The 23,593-nt window shown below is 48.1% G+C and overlaps 2 protein-coding genes across 6 annotated transcripts in view; both read left to right on the top strand.

Annotated features, from left to right (window-relative positions):
* The first annotated feature begins 3,608 nt into the window (after positions 1 to 3,608).
* opn4a (opsin 4a (melanopsin)) lies at positions 3,609 to 18,171 on the top strand. 3 transcript variants are annotated; one of them, XM_061837742.1, is made up of 11 exons: positions 3,609 to 3,850; positions 8,421 to 8,563; positions 9,919 to 10,052; positions 10,708 to 10,911; positions 12,295 to 12,466; positions 12,891 to 13,070; positions 13,163 to 13,270; positions 14,783 to 14,972; positions 16,103 to 16,267; positions 16,360 to 16,407; positions 17,449 to 18,171. In XM_061837742.1, exons 1-11 carry the CDS (start codon positions 3,683 to 3,685, stop codon positions 17,620 to 17,622), a joined length of 1,686 nt encoding a protein of 561 aa, XP_061693726.1. In that variant the 5' UTR covers positions 3,609 to 3,682; the 3' UTR covers positions 17,623 to 18,171. The 3 variants fall into 3 exon arrangements, with proteins under 3 accessions (XP_061693726.1, XP_061693727.1, XP_061693728.1); XM_061837743.1 differs by lacking the exon at positions 3,609 to 3,850 and adding an exon at positions 7,027 to 7,556; XM_061837744.1 differs by lacking the exon at positions 3,609 to 3,850 and adding an exon at positions 7,574 to 8,319.
* Positions 18,172 to 19,218: 1,047 nt separating this feature from the next.
* Positions 19,219 to 23,593, top strand: part of LOC133509471 (LIM domain-binding protein 3-like) — a 38,180-nt gene continuing 33,805 nt past the window's right edge. For 2 of the 3 annotated variants that reach the window (XM_061836496.1, XM_061836495.1), the window contains exon 1: positions 19,220 to 19,430. Coding sequence is in view for 1 of the 3 variants with exons in the window: in XM_061836497.1 (XP_061692481.1) it covers positions 19,410 to 19,430 (21 nt within the window). In the remaining 2 variants the exon portion in view is untranslated. Of the gene's footprint in view, positions 19,431 to 23,593 lie in introns of all 3 variants that reach the window. The other variant, XM_061836497.1, reaches the window with a different exon arrangement.

Raw genomic sequence — 23,593 nt, 5'->3', positions numbered from 1 at the left:
GTGACCCTTGTGAGGATAAGTGGCTTTGAAATGGACTGAGGTTTAGATGTTCTAGTGGGCTTTTCCTGGTGTTTTTTTTTTTTTCTTTCTGACACAAGGATGACGGGAACTACTGGAATGAGGTATTTAAATTTCCTTCTTACTTCATTTGGGTAAAGTTATTCGCGCCTGGTGGCACGGTGGATCATCTGGAAAGCATTGGCCTCACAGTTCTGAGGTCCCGGGTTCAATCCCGGACTCGCCTGTGTGGAGTTTGCATGTTCTCCCCTTGCCTGTGTGGGTTTTCTCTGGGTTGGCACTCCAGTTTCCTCCCACATCCCAAAAACATGCGACATTAATTGGACACTCTAAATTGCCCATAGGTGTGATTGTGAGTACGACTGTTTGTCTCTATCTGCCCTGCGATTGGCTTGCGACCAATTCAGGGTGTACCCCACCTTCTGCCCGTTGAGAGCCGGGATAGGCTCCAGCACACCCCGCGACCCTTGTGAGGATAAGTGCGTAAGAAAATGGATGGATGGATGGATGCGTGTACGGCGAGTGATGGGGTAGCATACTAGCGTCCTCTAGTGGCCAGCCCGTCCCCACTGACCCTTTCACGTGACAGTCCGGCAGACACCTTTATCCGCCATTATTGTCGCGGCTCGCAACAATCAAAATGACCTTCGAGCGCGCGCGCGCGCGCGTTCCCGTCCGTCAATCACTCGGCCTCCTCATTCGTGTCCGGTCCCTCGATGCGGCGATGGAAGCGGCGGTTACCATGGCGACCGTGGGGCACACTCCCGCGCCGACGATCGTCGCTCGACGCGTCGCCGCCTCGACAATTTGCGATGTGACACGACGGGCGGTCAATTTGGAGTGCGGAAATGATGGAGGAATTGGACTCCTCACAAGTATTTCTGACAAATCATTTCTCACCTTATTTCTCAATTCTCATTGAATTCCTCCTCACTGTACAATTTGTCTTTCTCATACGGTGAATGATGTAAATGATATTCATCAAAATGATGAAAAATAAAGTCATGATCGTCATCAAATATTTTTGCTCTGTGTGGTGAAGCTTTATGGTGTATTTCATATATTTTCACCTAATTTTTATAAAACTGACCAACCGAAATTAAAATAACTTTTCTCTCATCTTCCAAAGCACTGAGGTCTATTACGGGATATTATATGACTTCTTGACAGTGTCACTTTTGTTCATCAAAATAAAAAGTCTGGTTGGGGCAGCACGGTGACTCAGCTGGACGGAGTCGGCCTCACAGTTCTGGGGACCCGGGTTCGATACCTGGACCGTCTATCTGGAGTTCGCGTGTTCTCCCCGTGCCTGCCTGGGTTTCCTCCCACATCCCCAAAACATGCAACATTGATTGCCCGTAGGTGTGATTATGAGTGCGGCTGTTTGTCTCCATGTGCCCTGCGACTGGCCGGCGACCAGTTCAGGGTCTACCCCGCCTCCTGCCCGCTTTGACAGCTGGGATAGTCTCCAGCATGCCCTGCGACCCTTGTGAGGATAAGCGGCAAAGAAAATGGATCGATGGATGGAAAAGTTTGCTTGTCGGCGCACACAAGTGGGGGTACCTAATGAAGCGACCGCCGGGTCACTTTGTTTTGCTTCGATTTAAGCTTTTTTGTGCTCATCTGCTAATGTCCTTTTGCCGCATTGACACAGCGACCCACATACGCGCCCGTGTGTGTGCGTGGGAGGGGGGGGGACAGGTGGGGGCGGGGGTGTCCCTTATATAAGAAGTGTACCTGGTCGGAGGTGAAGCATTGCCGACTTGTCGCAAAGATGATATCTTTTTGATACTTCTGCTGTTATCGGCTCTGAATTCAAAGAGGACATTTTTTTCCCCACTTCCTTTTTTTTTTTTTTTTCCTTCTTCTTGCTGTTTGGAACGAGATCGTTTTGGATTCTGTTCATCGTCTTCGTCCACTTCAGGTAAAGGCAAAGTTTGTCTGAAGGCAAAAGCGCCTCGTTTTGCGCGGGCGGTAGCGCAAAAAAATGTTCAGCGGTGCCTTGACGTACGAGTGCCGCACGCGCGGTAAAGGCACAGGTGTCAAACTCAAGCCCTGGGTGCCAAATCCGGTCCGCCGCGTGATTTTATATGGCCCGTGAAGGCAAATCTCGTACGTCAACTTCCGTGATTCTTGTGAAAATCTGTACCAAAATTTCAAATTGTCATGTATCATAAATGATAACGTTGCAATATTATAAGCATTTTTGTGTTGCCAAACATGAACAATGATTGAAAAACTTTGATTCCAAAGATAGCTTTTGTGTAAATATGATGATGAGGCGATCAAAGATTTTTATGGTTTCATACGTGCGGGCGGCGTGGGATGGATTCCCGCTCAGTGATGGTGTCGATATCTGGCTGGCGACTGAATGGCGACAAATTCAGGGTGTAGTCCGCCTTTCGCCCGAAGCTTGCTGGGATAGGCTCCAGTTTTCCCGCAGCCCTTGTGAGGATAAGCGGCTTGGATAATGACATGACATGGGTTCATACAGGGTGGCACGGTGGGTCAGCTGGAAAGCCTCGGCCTCACAGTTCTGAGTTCCCGGATTCGATCCCGGACCCGGCTATGTGGAGTTTGCATGTTCTCCCCGTGCCTACGTGGGTTTTTGTCCGGACACTCGGGTTTCCTCCCACAACCCAAAAATGTGCAAAATTAATTGGACACTCTAAATTGCCCCAAGGTGTGATTGTGAGTGCGGCTGTTTGTGTCCATGTGCTGGCGACCAGTTCAGGGTGTACCCCTCCACCTGCCCGTTGACGGCTGGGATAGGCTCCAGCACTCCCCGCGACCCTTGTGAGGATGAGCGGCTAAGAACATGGATGGATGGTTTCATACATCCGCACAAAACATCTGACAAATCATGAAACTTATTTTGGCCATTTAAGGTTGGAAAAAGAGTGATGTACATTTTTTTTCCTTCTCTACAAAAGTACATTTTTTTCTAATAACCATCGCCAATGATTCAAATACTCATCCGATCGTCAAAATGATATTTAGTGGACCACGTCTTTGCCGTTTTTGATTAACTTATATGAAAATGAACCGTATCACAGGGACATATTCTTTATCCTCAATGAAGAGTGACTCATATTACTGCTGAACTGAGAAGCTGTTAGAGGAGGGAGGCTAACTTCCTTAGTGTGATCAAGTCTTGCGAGGGCGTCCGTTACGAGTTGATTTACTTGCATGTTGCGCCCCCAGATCAACGTCAGCGTGCCAGACTGCTGCAGTGACTCACTAGCGCCACGGCCAGGAAGAAACTGAAATAGCAACAACAGGTAAGAATGCAAAACTTAAGCGCTGGCAACATTTCACTTTTTCAAAGGCAACCTGTCCCGTTGGATTAGCATAATGCTAACACAGACGCCATTTCTCACCATTCAAACAAAATGTATTGATTTCATTTGATCATTAACAGAGCCGCAAAACATTTGTAAAATTTGGCATTTGCAAATTTTCATAACAATTAAAGGGGGACACAATCCGGCGCATGTGGACGACAAACTGTGCGCGCGCGTTTGTGTGTGCGCGTGGGTGCGTCGTGTGCACGCGATCGTTCCTGCATGCATAAATGCGTGCGTGTGCGCGCGCATAAGGTAAAAGTCGTCCGTGTGCGCACGTGTTAACTTCCCATTTGGCTCCAGCGCGAGGGGAGAGGAGGATGAGCGCCACGCGCCAGCACGCCTTCATTTCCCGCAACAGCACCGGGAGCCACGCGTGGGCCGCAGCCGCCACCCTCACCGGCGGCTCCGGCTCCGGCTCCGGCTCGCCCCTGGACGCGCACCGGCGGCCCTCGGAGCTGCTGGCCGCCGCTCGAGCCTCGCCCACGGTGAGTCCAACTTTGCGCCTCCGAACTCCCTACAGAATTTACCTCATTTAATGTTTACCTGCTTCCCGGCGCCGGACTCGAGCGGACAAGGGAAAACAAATGCAACGAAAGTTTTCATTAGACGTTGATCTTTACTTCGGCTAATAAATACCGGGAATTTTTACGTGTTTTGAACGGCAACAACAACACTGAAGTGTCTGACCACCGAGATTCGTTTGATGGAATGACACCAATATGCTGCGAATGACATCTATCCGTCAATTATCTTTGCCGCTTATCCTCACAAGGGTCACGGGAGTGCCGGAGCTGATCGTAGCTATCACTGGACAAGAGGTGGGGTACACCCTGAACTGGTTGCCAGCCAATCATAGGGCACATAGAAACAAACGACCATCTGCATTCACAATCACACCTTAGGGCAATTTTTCTCCCAGAGTTCTCAGAGAAAAGCCAGGCGGGCACGGGGGGGGGGGGGGGGCATACAGACTCCACACAAGCGGGGCGGGATTTGAACCGTGGTCGTTAGAACTGAGGGGCAGACGCTCGAACCCAGGGGTGCTGAACTCCTTTTTGTCATATCGCACATTGTCGCGACAGTTTTTCTCAGATGTCCGCTATGACAATGACAATAAAATCCATCCATCCATTTTCTTGGCCGCTTATCCTCACGCGGGTTGCGGGAATGCTGGAGCCTATCCCAGCTGTCAACGGGCAGGAGGCGGGGTACACCCTGAACTGGTTGCCAGCCAAAAGTCTTTAACTGGCTCATCATATTTACATCCATCCATCCATTTTCTTTGTCACTTATCCTCACGAGGGTCACGGGGAGTGCTGGAGCCTATCTCAGCTGTCAATGGGCAGCAGGCGGGCGGGGTACACCCTGAACTGGTTGCCAGCCAATCGCAGGGCACAAAGAGTCAAACGGCCGCAATCACAATCACACCTCGGGGCAATTTAGAGTGTCCAATTCATGTTGCGTGTTTTTGCAAAACCCACGTAAGGCACGGGGAGAGCATGCAAACACCACACGGGCGGGGCCGGGTTCCAACCCGGGTCCTCTGAATTGTGTGGCCGATATTTACACGTCAAATTTATGAACTTGTTTTGGGGTCAGAAATCAAGGTTGATGTGTTGTTATTCAACTATTGTTGAAGTTTGGTAACACAAAAATGATTGCAATACGTCAATATTTTTATTTCTATCTATCTATCTATCTATCTATCTATCTATCTATCTATCTATCTATCTATCTATCTATCTATCTATCTATCTATCTATCTATCTATCTATCTATCTATCTATCTATCTATCTATCTATCTATCTATCTATCTATCTAATTATGTAATGTATAACTTGTGTCCAGATTTGAACAAGAATGATGAAAGTTGACACACATGATTTGCCTTCGCGGGCCACATAAAATCACGTGGTGGGTCCGATCCGATCGGCCTTGAGTTTGACACCTGTGCTCTAACGTCCACTGTATTTTTTATTTTATTTTTTGTATTTTTTTTTTTTGGGGGGGGGGGTGGGGGGCACTGAACATCAAATGGGCACGTTTGAAAGGGTGATATCAAAGCCAGGCGTGATGTTATCGACACGATGGGCGGATGAGCGCCAGGTCCGCGGCTCGCATCGATCGCACGACGGGAAACTTCAATGGCCTACTTCAGCAGCAGGTCGACATCCACAACAAACACGCTCGCCGCGGACGTGCGACTCGCTCGTCACGCTGCGAAGCACAAACGTATGACGGGGAAAAAAATGTATTAACCCGTCTAAAGCTGCATGGATGAGCAGAGCCACTTGGGGGGTGGGAGGAGGTTCGAATACATAAAAGATTAAAAAAAAAAATGAAGATGTTACATGCTGATAGGGAATAAATCTCGTCTAATTATGCTCTAGTCGTATTTATTTTGTTTAAAATATCAGGGGCGGCACGATGGTTCAGATGGTAAAGCGTTGGCCTCACACTTCTGAGGACCCGGGTTCGATCCCGGCCTCGTCTGTGTGGAGTTTGCGTGTTCTCCCTGTGCCTGCGTGGGTTTTCTCCGGGTGGGCACTCCGCTTTCCTCCCACTTCCCCAAAAAAATGCATCATTAATTGGACACATTAAAAATTGCCCCAAGGTGTGATTGTGAGTGCGTCTATTTGTCTCCTGCCCGTTGACAGCTGGGATAGGCTCCAGCACTCCCTGCGACCATCGTGAGGATAAGCTCGAAAGAAAATGGATAGAAATATGATGAGCTGGTTAAAGATTTTTGGCTGGCAACCAGTTCAGGGTGTACCCCGCCCGCCTGCTGCCCATTGACAGCTGAGATTGACTCCAACACTCCCTGCGACCCTTGTGGGGATAAGCGGCAAAGAAAATGGATGGATGGATGAAAATATGATGAGCCGGTTAAAGATTTTTGGCCTGCAACCAGTTCAGGGTGTACCCCGCCTCCTGCCTGTTGACAGTTGGGATAGGCTCCAGCACTCCCCGTGATCCTCGTGGGGATAAGCGGTAAAGAAAATGGATGGATGGAAATATAATGAGCTGGTTAAAGATTGTTGGCTGGCAACCAGCTCAGGGTTTACCCCACCTCCTGCCTATTGACAGCTGGGATAGGCTCCAGCACTCCCCACGACCCTCGTGAGGATAAGCGGCAAAGAAAATGGATGGATGGATGGATGGAAACATGATGAGCCGGTTAAAGATTTTTGACTGGCAACCAGTTCAGGGTGTACCCCGCCTCCTGCCCGTTCACAGCTGGGATAGGCTCTAGCACTCCCTGCGATCCTCGTGAGGATAAGCAGCAAAGAAAATGGATGGATGGAAATATGATGAGCTGGTTGAAGATTTTTGGCTGGCAACCAGTTCAGGGTGTCCCCACGCAGGCACAGGGACAACATGCAAACTCCACACAGGCGGACCACGCAATGGACCACTTCCTGTTCCAAATCGCGTGTGTTGTGCGTCCTGTTACGATAGAGGACGGACAAGTTTCCCGTCAGAACTACTTGGTGAGGTTTTGGGGCTTGCTTTGGTTGAGTTTTTTGTGCCGGCAAGCAGGCAAGGAGCGGACACTCTAGGTCGCAACTTTGTTTTGAGAAAAGTTCTTATCTGAAAACTTCACTGCGCTCCCTCAGCTCAGCTTTCACCCAAGCGGGAATTCTGGGAAACGGCCACTTTTATTCCCGCCGGCCGGCTTGGAATTCAGAGGGAACTTCTCCTCTGCCTGACCTCCATCTTCGCTCGGCGCCGTTGACATGGAGACGGCAGGCGGGCGGCTTAATTAGAGCCGCGACGAGAGATTCATCATTCGTCTCTCGGGAGGAATTAAGGCTGTTCGCCGCTGATTAGCCAGACGCGCTAACGTGAAGGCTTCTCGCCGTGCGGAATGTTAATGTGATTACATCAAGGATTGGCGCTTCATTTACAGGCAACTACGCGGAAGTAGCTGCCGGCTTGCAAGGCAATGCCTCACTAATAACTTTTTATACTCTGAACGTGGCAAATACTCATTGTACGTTTTGAATGTACCGCGCACCCAATCCGAGAGCTGGACAACCGGTCAGTCTTTAGAGCCCAAAATGGCAGACTTCCTGTGTACTTCCGGGCCCGATCTGTTCATGACGGACACGCCGTGAGTGAATTTCACTTTTGACGCAGAATCTTTCAAAATGGTCGACTTCCCGCCGTCAAGATCCATCGGAACGGAGGTAGGACCCAAATGCAGGAGTCAGGAGACGCAGGTGTAATCCGGGAAAAAAACTTTTATTATTCCAAGGTCGGGGATCGGGCAGGCAGTCAGGTGCGGCGGCGGTAGTCGGGACGTCGGGCGTGGAGAGCACGTCAGCGGGCAGGCAGGAGTCGGTACACGGGAGAACGATCAAAGCAGGCAGGAGTATCAAGGGAGTCGGGCTTACGGGGTCGGTCGGAGAACGGGCGGTGGTCGGTACACACGGATTGCCGATCAGAGATACGGGAGCGCAGGAACGGGGCATGAGTTGCGACGATCTGGCGCCGGACCAGATGTCCCCATGGTCCTATATACACCGGGGCCAATCAGCCAGGATGAGGCGCAGGCGTGCCACCCGCACAGACAGGGCCGGACCGCCAGGACCATGACACCTGTGTGGTTTTGTGGTCACGGCTTCTTGAGAGTTTTTAGGTTTTGTCTGTTCATTAATGGGCATGACAACCAAATTTCATGCTGCTAAGTGAAAGCTAATATTCCTGTGTTCCATTGGGAATCGGCAAAAAGACGGCAGCTTCAAACCAAGATGGCAGACTTGCTGTGTCTTTTCCGGCATGAATTCTTGAGATTTTTTTGCGGATCAAGTCGCGATCAACGGGTCCACCAAATTTCATTTTCCTAAGTGCAATTCGCTCTGGGGGCTGAATCTTCAAAATGCGTGACCATACTTTGCACCTCAATGGTCACTTACAACCAAGATGGACGACTTCCTGTTTATTTTTTTGGTGGGTCGCCTCATGATTGATATGTCTACCAAATTTCTATCAATCGATCAAAAGCGCTCCTCGCTGTCCAATTCGCGTGTAATTCTCCTCTCGTCCTGCAGGCGGCGATGTCGGCCCGAGCCCCCCACCCGTTCCCGACGGTGGACGTCCCCGACCACGCCCACTACACCATCGGCTCCGTCATCCTCGCCATCGGCATCACCGGAATGCTCGGCAACTTCCTGGTCATCTACGCTTTCAGCAGGTGGGCGCGTGACCATATTTGGTATATATATTATTTTCTTATACATATTTTCCACACGATGACATCATTCATTTTACGTCCTACTTTCGGCTTAGGACTTATTGCCGTGACAACAGTCAAACATAAAGAAAAACGTACTTGTAGCGTGAACTAACGTTTACAACTACCATGGTGCATTTGTGCGGGACACCGTCAGCCAATCAGAAAGGCCAAAGTGTCCAATTAGCCACCAGCTAGATTAGCCAAATTGATTTGGGTCGTGTGCGACACCGGCGGTATATATCGGCCAAGTGGTCAGCGCGCGCGGCTCACAGTGCTGAGGTTCGAGATTTGAATGCTTTTTTAATGCTCTTCAATTGGCTGGGGAGGGTGAGGCAGGCGCTAGCTTGCCTCGACGCTACAAATATGGATGGCTGGGTTCCATTTTGTCACTCTTTAAAGGTCCACTGTCATGAAATGCATGATTTTTAGTATGTTATTAATGGAAAAAAAAAAAAAAAAAAACGGCAGCCGGTATGGACCCATCCGTTTTTTCACCACAAAACCTTATTTTGACGTACATGGCTTTTTGTAACTTCCGCCATGAAAATCCTCTCGACGGATTTGTTTTCGACAGGAAGCAGGAAGTGATGTACGGGGCAGTAGCGCACTCAGGCGGTCTCGTATGTTTATGCTAGTTTTAAATGCTGGAATGTAGCTCGTTGTCCCTTCGTGTTAGCCAAAATGCCGGCTCGTTGTATTGCCGGATATCGCTCGAACACTTGTGAGGATGGATTGTCTCTTCATACTTTTCCAAAAGACCCGGTTCGTCATGATAAATGGATTGCACGGGTGGAAAGGACGAGAGCTTCGTTTGGGGGGCCGGGGATGTAATCCGTAAATCAGGGGTGCTAAATGTGTCGATGTCCGCATTGGAAGGCTTCCGTGCAGCGGACGCTGAAGGACGGATCGCCACCGGCCTTGTCGACAAGGCCAAGTCGGCTTTGCGGATCGCCGCCGGCCTTGTCGACACGGCTCGGGCCGGGGTGGCTCGGGCCGGGGTGGCTCGTCGCGGCGCCGAGCACGGTGGCTCATCTCCGCCGTGGAGGTGGATCGGGCGGGGAGGTGGTTTGGCCGTGATCCGCATATCGTCTAAATATGTCTCGAAACGTTGCCCTCGGTCACTTCACTTGGCGAATGTCCGGGTGACGTCACACATGCGCACGTATGACGCGCTCTGAATAATATTATATGTAACTTTCATTACAATATCTATTTTAGAGTGTTTGACCTTTACGATTTTGCCGTCTTAATTAGCGACGTGATTATTTCAGCATGTTCTGAACGAGCCGCCGTTTTTGCGCGCCCGCGTTCAGGAGCCGCAGCCTGCGCACCCCCGCCAACATGTTCATCATCAACTTGGCGGTGACGGACCTGCTGATGTGCGTGACGCAGGCGCCCGTCTTCTTCGTCAGCAGCATGCACAAGCGCTGGATCTTCGGGGAGAAAGGTAGGGAGCGCGCGCCCCCGTGTGCGTCCAAAAAAAAACCAAAACAATTTTCGATCCGGAATTTGTTTTGATACGTTTCCAGTTTGCCACGAAACATTTGCGCTTGCAAACGCTGCGCTAAGATTTCCGTCACTCTGGACCTTTTCCGTGTTTTTGTCGCTCGCCGATCTTCTTGAAACGCGTGCCAGAATTCACTGACTGAGCGAAACTGTCCAAAATGTAAAAAATATGGAAAAATTGGTAAAAATGACTACATTGACGATATGCACGAAAAGGACAATTGACAAAAATAGACCTTCTTTTTCTTTCGGCTTGTCCCGTTTGGGGTCGCCAGAGCGTCTCATCTTTTTCCATCTAAGCCTAACTCGTGCATCCGAATTGACCAAAATAAAAAGCTTAGATTTTTTTTTATATTGACAAAATCAGATAATTAAAAAAAAATAATTACAAAATGTACAAAATTCATAAAATGGGGGAAAAATTAGCAGATGTGCCAAATAAATAAGGACAAATTGTGCAAAATCTCCAAAATTGGACAAAAGTGTACATAAATGCGTGACTGCGCTTGTTGCTAAAGACAACAGCTAGCAAAGCGGCGGCCATGTTTGGTGACATTTTGGAGGTTGTTTTGATTGCGCCGTCTCGATGTGCGCAGCGTGCGAGCTCTACGCCTTCTGCGGCGCCCTGTTCGGGATCTGCTCCATGGTCACGCTGACGGTGATCGCCGTGGACCGCTACTTCGTCATCACGCGACCCCTGACCTCCATCGGCGTGCTGTCGCGGAAACGGGCCCTCGTGGTCCTGGCCGCCGCGTGGACGTACTCGCTGGGGTGGAGCCTGCCGCCCTTCTTTGGATGGAGTGAGTGCACGCACGACAGCGTTTTACTTGGTTCGCATACAATGGACAAAACTGCCCAAAATTCACAAGAACTACAATAAAATTGGACAAAATTGACCAAAATGACAAAATGAACCAAAATACACACACACAAAAAATACGTTAAATAAAATATATAAAATTGGTAGAATTTAGCATACCGTAAATTCTGGACTATAAGCCGCACCTGATTATAAGCCTCACCGAGTACATTTTTAAAAGAAAACCCATTTTGTACATACATAAGCCGCACCTGTGTATAAGCCGCATGTGCCCACATTGAAGCATGAGATATTTACAAAAAAAAGACCGTACACAGAAAGAGTTATAATAATATTTATTAGCTTTTCTTTCCAAAAAGTGCTTGTGACGCGGCAGTAACACGGCAGCAATACGGTAGTAACGCAGCACTAACGGCTGGGTAAGAAAACATACCGGTAAAAGTCACTGAGACGCGGGAATACCACAGCAGCAACACGCTAGCACAGCGCTAACAGGACCAGTTAAAAAAATGCATATCGGTACAAGTCACTGAGACGCGGGAATATCACAGCAGCAACACGCTAGCACGGCGCTAACAGGGCCAGTTAAAAAAAAACATACCGGTAAAAGTCACTGAGACGCGGCAATATCACAGCAGCAACACGCTAGCACAGCGCTAACAGGACCAGTTAAAAAAATACATATCTGTAAAAGTCACTGAGACACGGCAATGCCACAGCAGCAACACGCTAGCACAGCGCTAACAGGACCAGTTAAAAAAATGCATATCGGTACAAGTCACTGAGACACGGCAATGCCACAGCAGCAACACGCTAGCACAGCGCGAACAAGACAGGTTAAAAAAATACATACCGGTAAAAGTCACTGAGACGCGGCAGGCCACCTGCTTTTATTACCTTTTTACATTGCTCCAGTTCTTCCCGCTGCCGTTTCCGGCGTCTCACCGTCGATTCATTTGTGCTAAGTTTACACGCAGCAGCTCTGTTTCCGTCTTTATCCGCCAGCTCGATTGCTTTTAACTTGAAAAGCTGCGTCATATTCATTTCTTCTTACATTTTCCACGATGAGGATCTGTTCACGCTAATTTTATTCATGCTTTCAAGTTAAAACTTGCGTCTTCCTCGGCACATATATTCCACCCGTCTCATTTTTACCTTTTCTGCTCGAGCGCCCCCTGGCGGCCGTGAAAATAAAATGCGTAAATTAGCCGCACCGTTGCATAAACCGCAGGGTTGAAAGCGCGTGACAAAAATCGCGGCTTATAGTCCGGAAATTCCAGTAATTGACAAAACGCCAAAAGTGAGAAATGAGAAACATGTATTTTACGTGCGTGACGCGGCCGCCGCCGTGTGCTTGCGCCAGGCGCGTACGTCCCCGAGGGCCTGCTGACGTCGTGCACGTGGGACTACGTGACGTTCACGCCGTGGGTGCGCGCCTACACCATGCTGCTGCTGCTCTTCGTCTTCTTGGTGCCGCTGCTCGTCATCGTCTGCTGCTACGTCTCCATCTTCAGAGCCGTTCGCCGCACCAACAAGTCAGCAGCATTTCCTTCATTTATGGGCATTTGCCAGTTCGTTGCTTTGTGTTAGTGGGTATGCGTCACCGCGTCCCGGGTTACTCCGCTACTTAACGTCACAGTCATCGAACCCTGTTTCTCGTTTTTTTTGCATCCTGCTTTCCCGGACTGTGTAATTGCGCATCTCTTTAGTTAAGAATAAAACCCACTGAACATTATGCCTTTGCCTGAGAGTCCTGCGTTTTGGTCCAACTCCGCACCGCTGGCATGTGACAGCCCGGAGTTAGCTGGGATAGGCTCAGGCACTCACGTGAACCTTGTGAGGATAAGCGACTGTGAAAATGGATGGATGGATGGATGGATGGAAGTTGATATTGATCACAAGTGGTTGCATTGAAAGAACGCGTCCGTTTCTTCTGCGGCGGCACACTTTTGCATCCAGGGCGGTGGGCAAGATGAGCGGCAGCGGGGTCCACGCCCACGTGTCGTCCCGCGACTCGGTCAAGACGTTCCACCGGCTGCAGAACGAGTGGAAGATGGCCAAGATCGCTCTGATCGTCATCCTGCTCTACGTGGTCTCCTGGTCGCCGTATTCGGCCGTGGCGCTCACCGCCTTCGCCGGGTAAAAAGAAAAAGCCAACACGCCCAACGGCTTACTCGGCGGCGAGCGGCCGGTGTGCGATTATCATTTTTTTTTTTTTTTTTTTTGCGTAGGTACGCCGACATGTTGACGCCCTACATGAACTCGGTGCCCGCTGTCATCGCCAAGGCCTCCGCCATCCACAACCCCATCATCTACGCCATCACTCATCCCAAGTACAGGTAAAAAGAATGAAAGCAGCCATCTTTTTAAGAGGGAACCGGGGAAGTGCCAGGGTGGGCTGACCGACTCCAAATTCAAGCGCGTCTACGGACCGAGCGTCACAAATGGAATTGACGGAATCAGACAAATGCGCCTCACGCACCTCGAGGCGATCTCCAACTAAAAAAATGTGTGAAAGATTTGTCATTTTATTGAAGCACACAGCAAAACTTCCAGCTGGGCACAATTTGTACTTGCAGTGCCTTGAAAAAGTATTCACACCCCTTGAACCGGGTCACAGATGGTGTAGTGGTACACACACCTGCCTTTAGTGCGGGCGGCGTGGGATCGATTCCCGCTCAGTGATGGTGTTGATATCTGCCCTGTGACTGACCGGCGACCAGTTCATTGTGCAGTCCGCCTTTCGCCCAAAGCTAGCTGGGATAGGCTCCGGCTTTCCCGCCACCCTTGAGAGGATAAGCGGCTTAGATAATGACATGACATGAGCCCTTGAAGCTTTTCACATTTTGTTATCTTACAACCATGGGAATGATACATAAATGTAAGACTTTTAAGCACACAAAAATCTGAAAAATGTGCCGTGTGTGAATACTTCATGCGAGTTGTTTACTATATTTCGAAGGGACACTTCACATTCACGAACAGCTGCGCGTCATTATGCCGGATTTTAGCTGTTGGCTAGTTTCCACCCGTAGTCGCCGGAATATTGACGTTAATATTAAATAGAATGACACGTGACTGTGATGGTTCAGGCTGTCCAAAAGGTACTGACCAGGATCGAACCCGTGTTCTTGGGTTTATGAGTCCACCGCGCTTGTCCCTGCACGCTGATCCCCCAGCGTCATGCCAACACTTAGCTGACCTGAATGTTAACTGGGCTGAGAGGAACACGCACACCAACGTAGACAAATCCAAATACACGACGCATGCTAAGTGCAATCACATTGTTGCAGGACAAAAAGGGTTTAATGGATCATCACTTTGATGATTAAACGGCGCCACTTTGGCGGCACCGCAAGCCCTTTAGATCCAGAAGCCGTCGAAGCGGAACGGAGCCATCCATCTATTTCATGCTCATCCTCTTCAAGGTCTTAGGTCGCGATAGCCTGTCCCAGCTGGCTTTGGGCAAAAGACGGACTGCGCCCTGAACCGGTCAGGAGTCAGTCACAGGGCAGATATCGACACCGTCACTGAGCGGGAATCGATCCCACGCACTAAAGGCAGGTGTGTGTACCACTACACCATCAGTGACGTGGTTCAAAGGGTGTGAATACTTTTTCAAGGCACTGGAAATACAAATTGTGCCCAGCCGGAAATGTTGCTTCAATAAAATGACAAATCTTTCACACATTTTTGAGTTGGAGATTGCCTCGAGGTGCGTGAGGCGCATTTGTCTCATTCCGTCAATTGCATTTGTACCGGTCGCCAGTCAGTCGCGTATAGCGAGTTTCTCGCGAAATCTATTTGAGCGCCGTATCGGTCTCCAGTCGAAGTGTGTTGCTGCGCTTCAGGGTGGCGTTGGCCAAGTACATCCCGTGCCTCGGCGCTATTCTGCGCGTGCGCCCGGCGGACCTTCGCTCGGCCGGCGGCAGCTTCGCCTCCACGCGGCGTTCCACCGTCACCAGCCAAACCTCCGACGTCAGCGCCCACTTCCGACGACAGAGCAAGAGTCGCCTCTCCTCGGTCTCTGACAGCGAATCGGTGAGCTTGCTGCATCGTGGCGCCGATTTTGATTTATCATATGAAGGCTGAAGAGTTTTTCAGGTGGCTCCTCTCGACGCGGAGGAGCAGAGACTCAACTCTGAGTTCCTATCATACAACCAAACTTCTTGCGCTATATCAAACGGGCCGCCCACTTGGGAAATTCTGTCGGACCGCCTGTATTTGCTCTGTGACGGTAGGAACGCCGATCGACTGTCATAACCAAGACTGGTCGGCGGACCCAAATGCACGACTCGGCCTACCATGCAACCGAAGTTCTTGTGCTATATCAAACGGGCCGCCCACATGGGAAATTCTGTCGGACCGCTTGTATTTACTTTGTGACGGTAGGAACGGTGATCGACTGTCATAACCAGGACTGGTCGGCGGATCCGAATGCAGACTCGGGTGACAGGCAAGCAGTAAGGAGAAAGGTTTTCTTTGTTCCAGAGTCGGTAACCGGGGAGTCTGTCCACACAAGCAGCAGGAACAGTAGCGACAGGATTACAGGGTAGGTAAGGAGACAGGCTTTGGTCGGTACACAGGTGAGTTGGCGTCAGGAATGCGGAAGTCCGGGAACAAGGGATGCGGGGCGACGATCTGGCGAAGACCAGTCGTCCCCGGGGTCCTATAAGTACAAGGGTTAATCAGTGGGGATGAGGCGCAGGTGTGCGCCTCCTAATTAGCGGCGGTCTGCTGGGACCCGCCCAGTCAGGGCTGGAACGGCAGGGCCATGACATCGACGGCTAAATCCAGAATCCTTTAGCACTACAGACTGATACAAAATCCAGACCACCGCAGAGATCTGAGAGATTTTCCTACTTGGAACCTCTCATCTCTTCTCCCGACAGCAACACGTTTTCCGCGACTGTTTCGTTACAGCGCTCGGGGAACCGGAACGTTCCAGACAGGCTTGCCGAGAACCTCCCATCGTACTCGATGAACATGTATGTCAGTGGCAGTAAATGAGCCCCCAGTATCCGGAACCTTTAGGAGCGTTTTCACCAACTCCGCGGCCTCAACCGAGGGGACAGGAGATACCGGTTCAGAGTCCCGGGATTCTGCTCAGCACATTGTCCAAATGCTCCACTTTTCAAGACGTGTGTTTTTGTGTCGTCCCCCCCCGACAGGGTTTAACGGACACGGAGGCGGACCTGCCCAGTCTGAGCTCTCGTCCCGCCAGCCGCCAGGTGTCCAGCGACATCGGCAGGGACACGGCGGAATACCCGGAATTCAAACCGTCGTCCAGCTTCAAGGGAAAGATGAAGAATCACGACTCGGGAATCTTTGAGAGGGTCAGACGGCGGAAAAGATAAAACAAAAACATGGATGATGTCATCATTAGTTTGCCTTCCAGTTTATTGCATTTGTTTGTTTTTACCCGCAGACGTCTTTCGACACGGATATTTCCATGATTGGCGTCAGTGAACGCGGCGTGAGTATCAAAAACACAACTTTGCTAATGAATGTCAACTTTATAGGCCGATTTTACATTACTTGTACACCACACTTACTTCGGATCTCCGAGTACGACCGCAATTCGTCCGATAATTTCCGTCGCTCTGCTCGGAACCTCCTTTTGCCCGATTTGAGTCATCCGTCCATCCAGATCAACTACCGTAGTTGAAATTCCATGACGTGGTGAGACCGTTTTTATGTGTATGTGTAAAATAAATTGATGTTGATACACGGATTTGTCTTCAGACAGTGAGACAAAAAAAAAAAATGAAGTTTTTACAGTGAATGTCATCTATCTATCTATCTATCTATCTATCTATCTATCTATCTATCTATCTATCTATCTATCTATCTATCTATCTATCTATCTATCTATCTCTATCTATCTATCTATCTATCTATCTATCTATCTATCTATCTATCTATCTATCTATCTACACATACATTTATTTACAAAAAAAAAAACACCCAAAAAACATACCGGTAAAAAAAACTACAACTACATTGTACCAACACGGTAGCACAGCACTAAAAGGTTTAAAAAAACAACAACATCTACATCACTGAGACGTGACAACACAGCAGCAACACGCTAGTGGGGCCCTAACGGTAGCACGGCGCTAACAGGGCGTGTTTAAAAAAAACAACATACTGGTAAAAGTCACTTCCTCGGCACATATATTCCACCGGTGTCACTCTTTTCTGCTCAAGGGCAGTTTAAAAAAAAAAAGCACAAATTAGCCGCATCTCCGCAAAAACCGCAGGATTGAAAGCGTGTGGGCGAAAAAAATCGCCGTTTATAGGCCGGAAATTACGGTAGATTACTTTCTTCTTCCCTGCCGTTAATCACACTGCATCTCTTCCAGCGTAGCTCAGCGCTGCCCGACATGTTGTGGCACAATGTGGTACTACACTTAAGGCGTAAACATTTAAATTTGCTTGTACATTGTAAAAAAAAAAAAATTCGCAAACCTACTTGTAAATGTAATAAATCCTAAAATGTGTGTCCGCCAAACAGATCGCCGACTTGGCCGACGCTCACGCGAGCAGAAGCGCGCTCGGTCGCATCCCGAGCATCGTCGTCACGTCCGAGTCCAGCCCCTTCCTCCCCATCGGACGCTGCGCCTCGCGGTCCGCCCCCGGCAAGGCAACGTACTCCGTCACAGGGGCGGGGTTTGGGTTAAACATGTGACTGGCTGACGTCCAATCGGACGTTAGAAACACACCCAAGCGCACTACACACTAATGATTCAATTAAATAGTAACTGTATGTTTTTAGGAATCAAAATATGACAACAACAGTACTACTTTTCTGACTAAAAACAACACAATAATTTTTTTTATATTTAATATTTAATTGATGTTTCTGTGTGTAAATTGTGAGTGTGTTTGGCTCGAGATCAAAGTGGCAAGTGCCATGTTGTTGTTTGTTTTACGGGGAGATGATTTTACTGTATTTACAGTATATTTATCGTTGGACTGTTTCCATGACGACGAGCGTGCGCTGTGACCAGAGCCTCGGCCGGATTAAAACAAAAGAGGGCGACGGGATGTTTTCTTGCACTCGCTAAACATGCAATTTGATTTTTCATAACCTTCAAATGTAAAGTAAAACACGGCATATTATACAGTCATCGGTTTCTAATGCAAAAGCACGTTTGATGTTGTTTCTTGGAGTTATTGTACATGAACGTTCACAGCATTGTTGCTTTTATTTATTTTTATAAATAAAAAATGAATAAACCTGCCTCGTTTGTTTTCAGTTCATGTTTTATAAAGACGCTAAGGGGTCAGGTCACAGGGCCAGCAGGTTCAGAAAGGGAAAACCAGATTTCAGACTTCCCAACCGCGTCCTCCACCTCTTCCGCGGGGATCTCAAAGTCGTCCTCGGGTTTCCTCCCGTGGAACGTGTCCGGAACACCTCAGCCGGATGGCCGAGCCACCTCATCTGGTTCCTCTTGACTCTGAGCCCCTCCCGGATGACCAATCTCCTCAGCCTATCTCTCAAGGAGAGCCCGGAGAAGGAAAGTCATTTGGAGTTTTTTATCCGCCGTCTCGTTCTTGCGGTCTCGACCCGCGGATCCTGACCAAAGGTGTCCGCACCACTGCAGACTGATCCGCCCGTCGGTTTCCCTTTTCATTCTTCCCTCACCTGTCAACAAAACCCTCCCTGAGGTACTCAAATTCCTCCACTTGGGGGAGGTTCTCTTCCCCGACCAGCAAAAGAGGGCATGCGCCCACATACGACCGAAGACCACCGTCTTAGCGTTAGCACGTTAAATCGTTCTCTTTTGTGACATATGATTTATTAGGGACTCGCTGCACAAGCCCCGTCTGCACACGCTATTTACAAGCCTTTATTTGCCATAGGATAAACCGCGTATTGATTTGCCGGTGTGACGGTCTGAGCGCTCCCCCCTGTGCTGAAAAGTCTCCCCGTGATTAATTGTCTCGATGTGCCATGCGATTGGCTGGCGACCAGTTCAGGGTGTACCCCGCCTCCTGCTCGTTGACAGCTGGGATAGGTTCCAGCACTCCCCGTGACCCTTGTGAGGATAAGCGGCGAAAAAATGGATGGATGGATGGATCGGGAGCGCTGCGAGGAATGCAGTTATCAATGTCCTTTTCACCATCGTTCCTGTCATACTGCAATGCTATTCTTTTCAGATTCCCCAAGTAGTTTAACCAAATACGTTATTTGTTGATATTCATATCTATTTTAAAACGCAATGGGGTCCTCACGTGACTTCCGGCTATGACTGCGCCTTTAAATCAAAAGCCCGCTAATCAATCGCACCAGTGAAGAAGAACAAGAAGTATAAACCACCACAGAAGAAGAAATCCCCCCCATCCCGCTGTCGCTACCCGCCCACAGCCGGGGAGGGAGCCCCTCCTGCCCGCCCGGCAGAGCTGCTTCCCCGCGGGACAAACTCCACGAACTCCACAACAGGTGTTCCGTCGCGCAGACGCGAAGCCGCAATGGCGGCACAAGACTCGCAGGTACTTTGCCACTTGTTTCTACTTCCGCTTCGTCTCGTTCTGTTGGCGCTGATAATCCCCTTATCTTCATCACCGCCGGCACTAACCGTGACGTGAATCCAACAAAGGTTCTCTCTGACGTCATCGCGTCTGAGGGACATTTGATGTCGCCCGTTCGCCTGATTCACATCGCGTTACGTCTCCGATGGGCGGAGACGGTGGCAACAGGTCCTTTTCGAATAAGATAAATCAAGATAAGTTTTTATAACTCAAGGGCCCTTTACAGGATGAAACAACATTATCAATAAATGAATTAAAATAATATTCCATGAAGAACTAATTAATGTATGAACTTTATTGACTCGTATATTCAAACAGTGCTTTGGAAGCCTTAAATAGCAAATAAAAGCACAGCGTAAAAGTGGCAGCCGGTCCAAAATTGTTACCTCATCAATTTAAATTACTTTCAAACTATAATTATATGTTGATATGAAAACAAAGAGGAAAAAAGTGGTGGGATACCGCTCTATTTGCAACAAAATTCAAATTATTTTGGAGGGGGAGGGTGATAAGTAACGATTACTTTAATCAGTAATTTTTACTCCTTACTCCTCAATTGCGATGATTAAAAACAGGACATTATTTACACGCTGAAAGTGTACAACATGCACAAAAAAAATGATTATGATTCAATTATTGACTTGGTCCATCTGAAAATCAGCAAACCCCCCCCCCAAAAAAAAAAAAAAGTACAAGCAGTTATTTTGATTCAACACGGGCTGAAATTCTGAGGTTTCATATAGTTTTCAGTTATTGAAGGCCTGTGAATAATTATTAGATTATAAAAGTAGTTGTTGAGCAATATTGTTAGTGCATTTGTATAGACACCACCATGATCAGTTGGTAAAGCGTTGTCCTCACAGTTCTGAGGACCCGCGTTCGATCCCGGCTCCGCCTGTGTGGAGTTTGCGTGTTCTCCCCGTGCCTGCGTAGGTTTTCTCCAGGTGGGCACTCCAGTTTCCTCCCACTTCCCCAAAAAAATGCATCATTAATTGGACACATTAAAAATTGCCCCAAGGTGTGATTGCGAGTGCAACTGTTCGTCTCTATGTGCCCTGCGATTGGCTGGCAACCAGTTCAGGGTGTACCCCGCCCGCCTGCTGCCCATTGACAGCTGAGATAGGCTCCAGCACTCCCCGTGACCCTCGTGAGGGTAAGCGACAAAGAAAATGGATGGATGAATGGAAATATGACGAGCCGGTTAAAGATTTTTCGCTGGCAACCAGTTCAGGGTGTACCCCGCCTCCTGCCCGCTGACACCTGGGATAGGCTGCAGCATTCCCGCGACCCTCGTGAGCATAAGCGGCTAAGATAATGGATGGATGGATTTTATTGTCATTGTCATAGCGGACATCTGAAAGAAACTGTATCTACAATGTGGGGTATGACAAAAATAAGTTCAACACCCTTTGGTTAGAGCGTCTGCCCCTCAGTTCTCACGACCACGGTTCAAATCCCGACCCGCCTCCGTGGAGTTTGCATGTCCCCCCCGTGCCCGCCTGACTTTTCTCTGAGTACTCTGGGAGGAAAAATTGCCCTTAGGTGTGATTTGTGAGTGCAGCTGGTTGTCTCCATGTGCCTTGCAATTGGCTGGCAACCAGTTCAGGGTGTACCCCGCTCCAGCACTCCCCGCGACCCTCGTGAGGATAAGGTGCAAAAAAAAAAAATGGATGGATTTGTCAATTACTTGATTAATTGCTGCACCTCTTGATTTTTATTTATTTATTTTTTTTAAAATCCATAGATTAAAATGTTTTTTGGAGCATATTGCAAACAAACGTTTAAACTGCAAACAAACGTTTAAATATGATTCTTTTAACATGTTGCCATATGTAATAAAAGTTTTATTTCAAACTTTAGAGATAACCCCATGGAGGCTATTTATATGCCCCTGTTCAATTTTTAAAGGACTTTTTCTTCCGCTCCCTCCCCGTACACATTCGGGTCGTCAAAAGCATCCCCCACCAAGGATCAGGCCCCTTGCGTCCCGCCCGGGCCCGGGCCCGGGTCCAGCATCCCTGATCCAGGCTGCGTCGGCGGCATTCATGCCTGTGACAAAAGTGTCTAAACTTAGACGCTGACGCTGGTGGTCATATTAGCGGGGTTACGCGCGCACGCATACACACACAGACACCGTAGATAACACAACGCAGGTTCTGCAAAGAATTGTTCGGGAGAACTTCTACGTTACAGAGATCGACTTTTAAATATAGTAACATTTTATTTTTGATTTGTGTCTGACAGAAGACATCCGAATGCGGCATGCTAACCGCATACTGTTGCGCGTGTGTGTGTGTGTGCTTGTGCATGCGCACACCTGTTGTTAAAGCTTGCCAAAATAAAAAGCCATTAAGTTGACGGGCATTATTGCTTTGTAGTGGCTCGTTGACAAAAAAAAAAAAAAAAATCTTGTTTGCAAAACGCATAACAAGCGCGCTTGGCTTTTAGATTCAACTGTTTCTCTACAAAATATGATTTTTTTTAAAAACTAAATGACATCATTGGAGCAGCATTTTTTTTTTTTAGCAAGTTGACTGTTGTCCATCAGCTTAAGGTTTGAGAAGGGAAAAATGACATTAAAATGTCCATCTGTCCATTTTCTTAGCCGCTTATCCTCCCAAGGGTCGCGGGGACTGCTGGAGCGTATCCCCGCTGTCAACGGGCAGGAGGCGGGGCACACCCTAAATTGGTCGCCAGCCAATCGCAGGCACATTGAGACCAACAGCTGCACTCACAATCACACCTAGGGGCAATTTAGAGTGTCCAATTAATGTTTCATCTTTTTGGAATGTGGGAGAAAAGCCACGCAGGCACGGGGAGAACATGCAAACTCCACACAGGCGTGTCCGGGATTGAACCCCCGGGACCTCAGAACTGTGAGGCCAACGCTTTACCAACTGAATCACCGTGCCGCCCACATTTAAAATAGGTGCCTTTGTTGTCAAACTTGTCTTGAAGCTGGCATTTTAACCAGATCTTCCATTTTCTTAGCCGCTGATCCTCACGAGGGTCGCGGGGAGTGCTGGAGCCGATACCATCTGTCAACGGGCAGGAGGCGGGGTACACCCTGAACCGGTCGCCAGCCAATCGCACGGCACATAGACACAAACAGCCCCACTCACAATCACACCTAGGGCCAATTTTTAATGTGTCCAATTAATGTTGCATGTTTTGGGGATGTGGGAGGAAACCCACCCAGGCACTGGGAGAACACGCAAACTCCACACAGGCAGGTCCGGGATCGAACCCGGGACTTCAGAACTATGAGGGCAACGTTTTCCAGCTGTACCACCATCCCGCCTTTACCAGATCATATCAATAATTATAACACAGCCCCAGCGGAATTCTTTTCAAATTGGTAAATATCAGCAGATTTTTTTTTTTTTTTTTTTTTTTTACACAGTTAGTACATTGCAATACAAAACAAATATACATTAAAAAAATCTACTAGTTTTTGCTGTTTTGTTTTTAATAATAATATTAAAAAAAAAAAACTACAAAGTTTGGGGCAAGTTTCAGTCTTTATATATATTTTTTGTACATGTATTTTGGAGATTCATTAGTTTTGGGGGGACTTTTACGCTGCTCAATATCGGAATCAGTCTTAAAAAATATGTATTTGTCTAATCTTAACATATGTTTTTTTTTTCTTAAATACCATTTTTACTTTTGCATTTTGTGAATTTGCCATTTGTCGTGTAAAGCAATTTCATGTGAAAATGTATTTTTAATGTTTCCTTCCCTGAATTTTGGACAATGACGACGGTATTCAATTTAAAGGTACTTACTTTGATCAATATCTGATATTTAATTCACAGTATTAAAAGTTTGTAAGATTTGATTCATAAGCTGTTAATTATTTGGCATAAAAGACTGACCTGAGACTTTCCACGGTGCAAAAAAATCATAAAAACTTTCCCCAAATTTTTTTTTCAGCTTGACTGGAGCTGTCCAGAAATCTGAGGATATGTACTGTTGAGATGGTAAAATTCCAAGGATTTGCACAATTTCAAGTTCATCGGTGTCAATAAATGATCAATCGATGATCAAAACAGTTGATTTTTATGATTTTTTTTTTTTTTTTTTTTTTTTTTTTTTTTTTTTAAGAGTTGTCAATTAATCGT

Source organism: Syngnathoides biaculeatus, chromosome 12, assembly GCF_019802595.1.
Source record: "Syngnathoides biaculeatus isolate LvHL_M chromosome 12, ASM1980259v1, whole genome shotgun sequence".
Taxonomy (NCBI): domain Eukaryota; kingdom Metazoa; phylum Chordata; class Actinopteri; order Syngnathiformes; family Syngnathidae; genus Syngnathoides; species Syngnathoides biaculeatus.
This window is presented reverse-complemented; position numbering and strand designations above follow the sequence as displayed.

Coding starts and splice junctions, on each gene's coding strand:
- opn4a (XM_061837742.1), top strand. CDS start 3,683: ATGAGCGCCACGCGCCAGCACGCCTTCATTTCCCGCAACAGCACCGGG. Junction 10,053..10,707: donor CTGGATCTTCGGGGAGAAAG/GTAGGGAGCGCG, acceptor CGATGTGCGCAG/CGTGCGAGCTCTACGCCTTC. Junction 12,467..12,890: donor GCCGTTCGCCGCACCAACAA/GTCAGCAGCATT, acceptor TTTTGCATCCAG/GGCGGTGGGCAAGATGAGCG.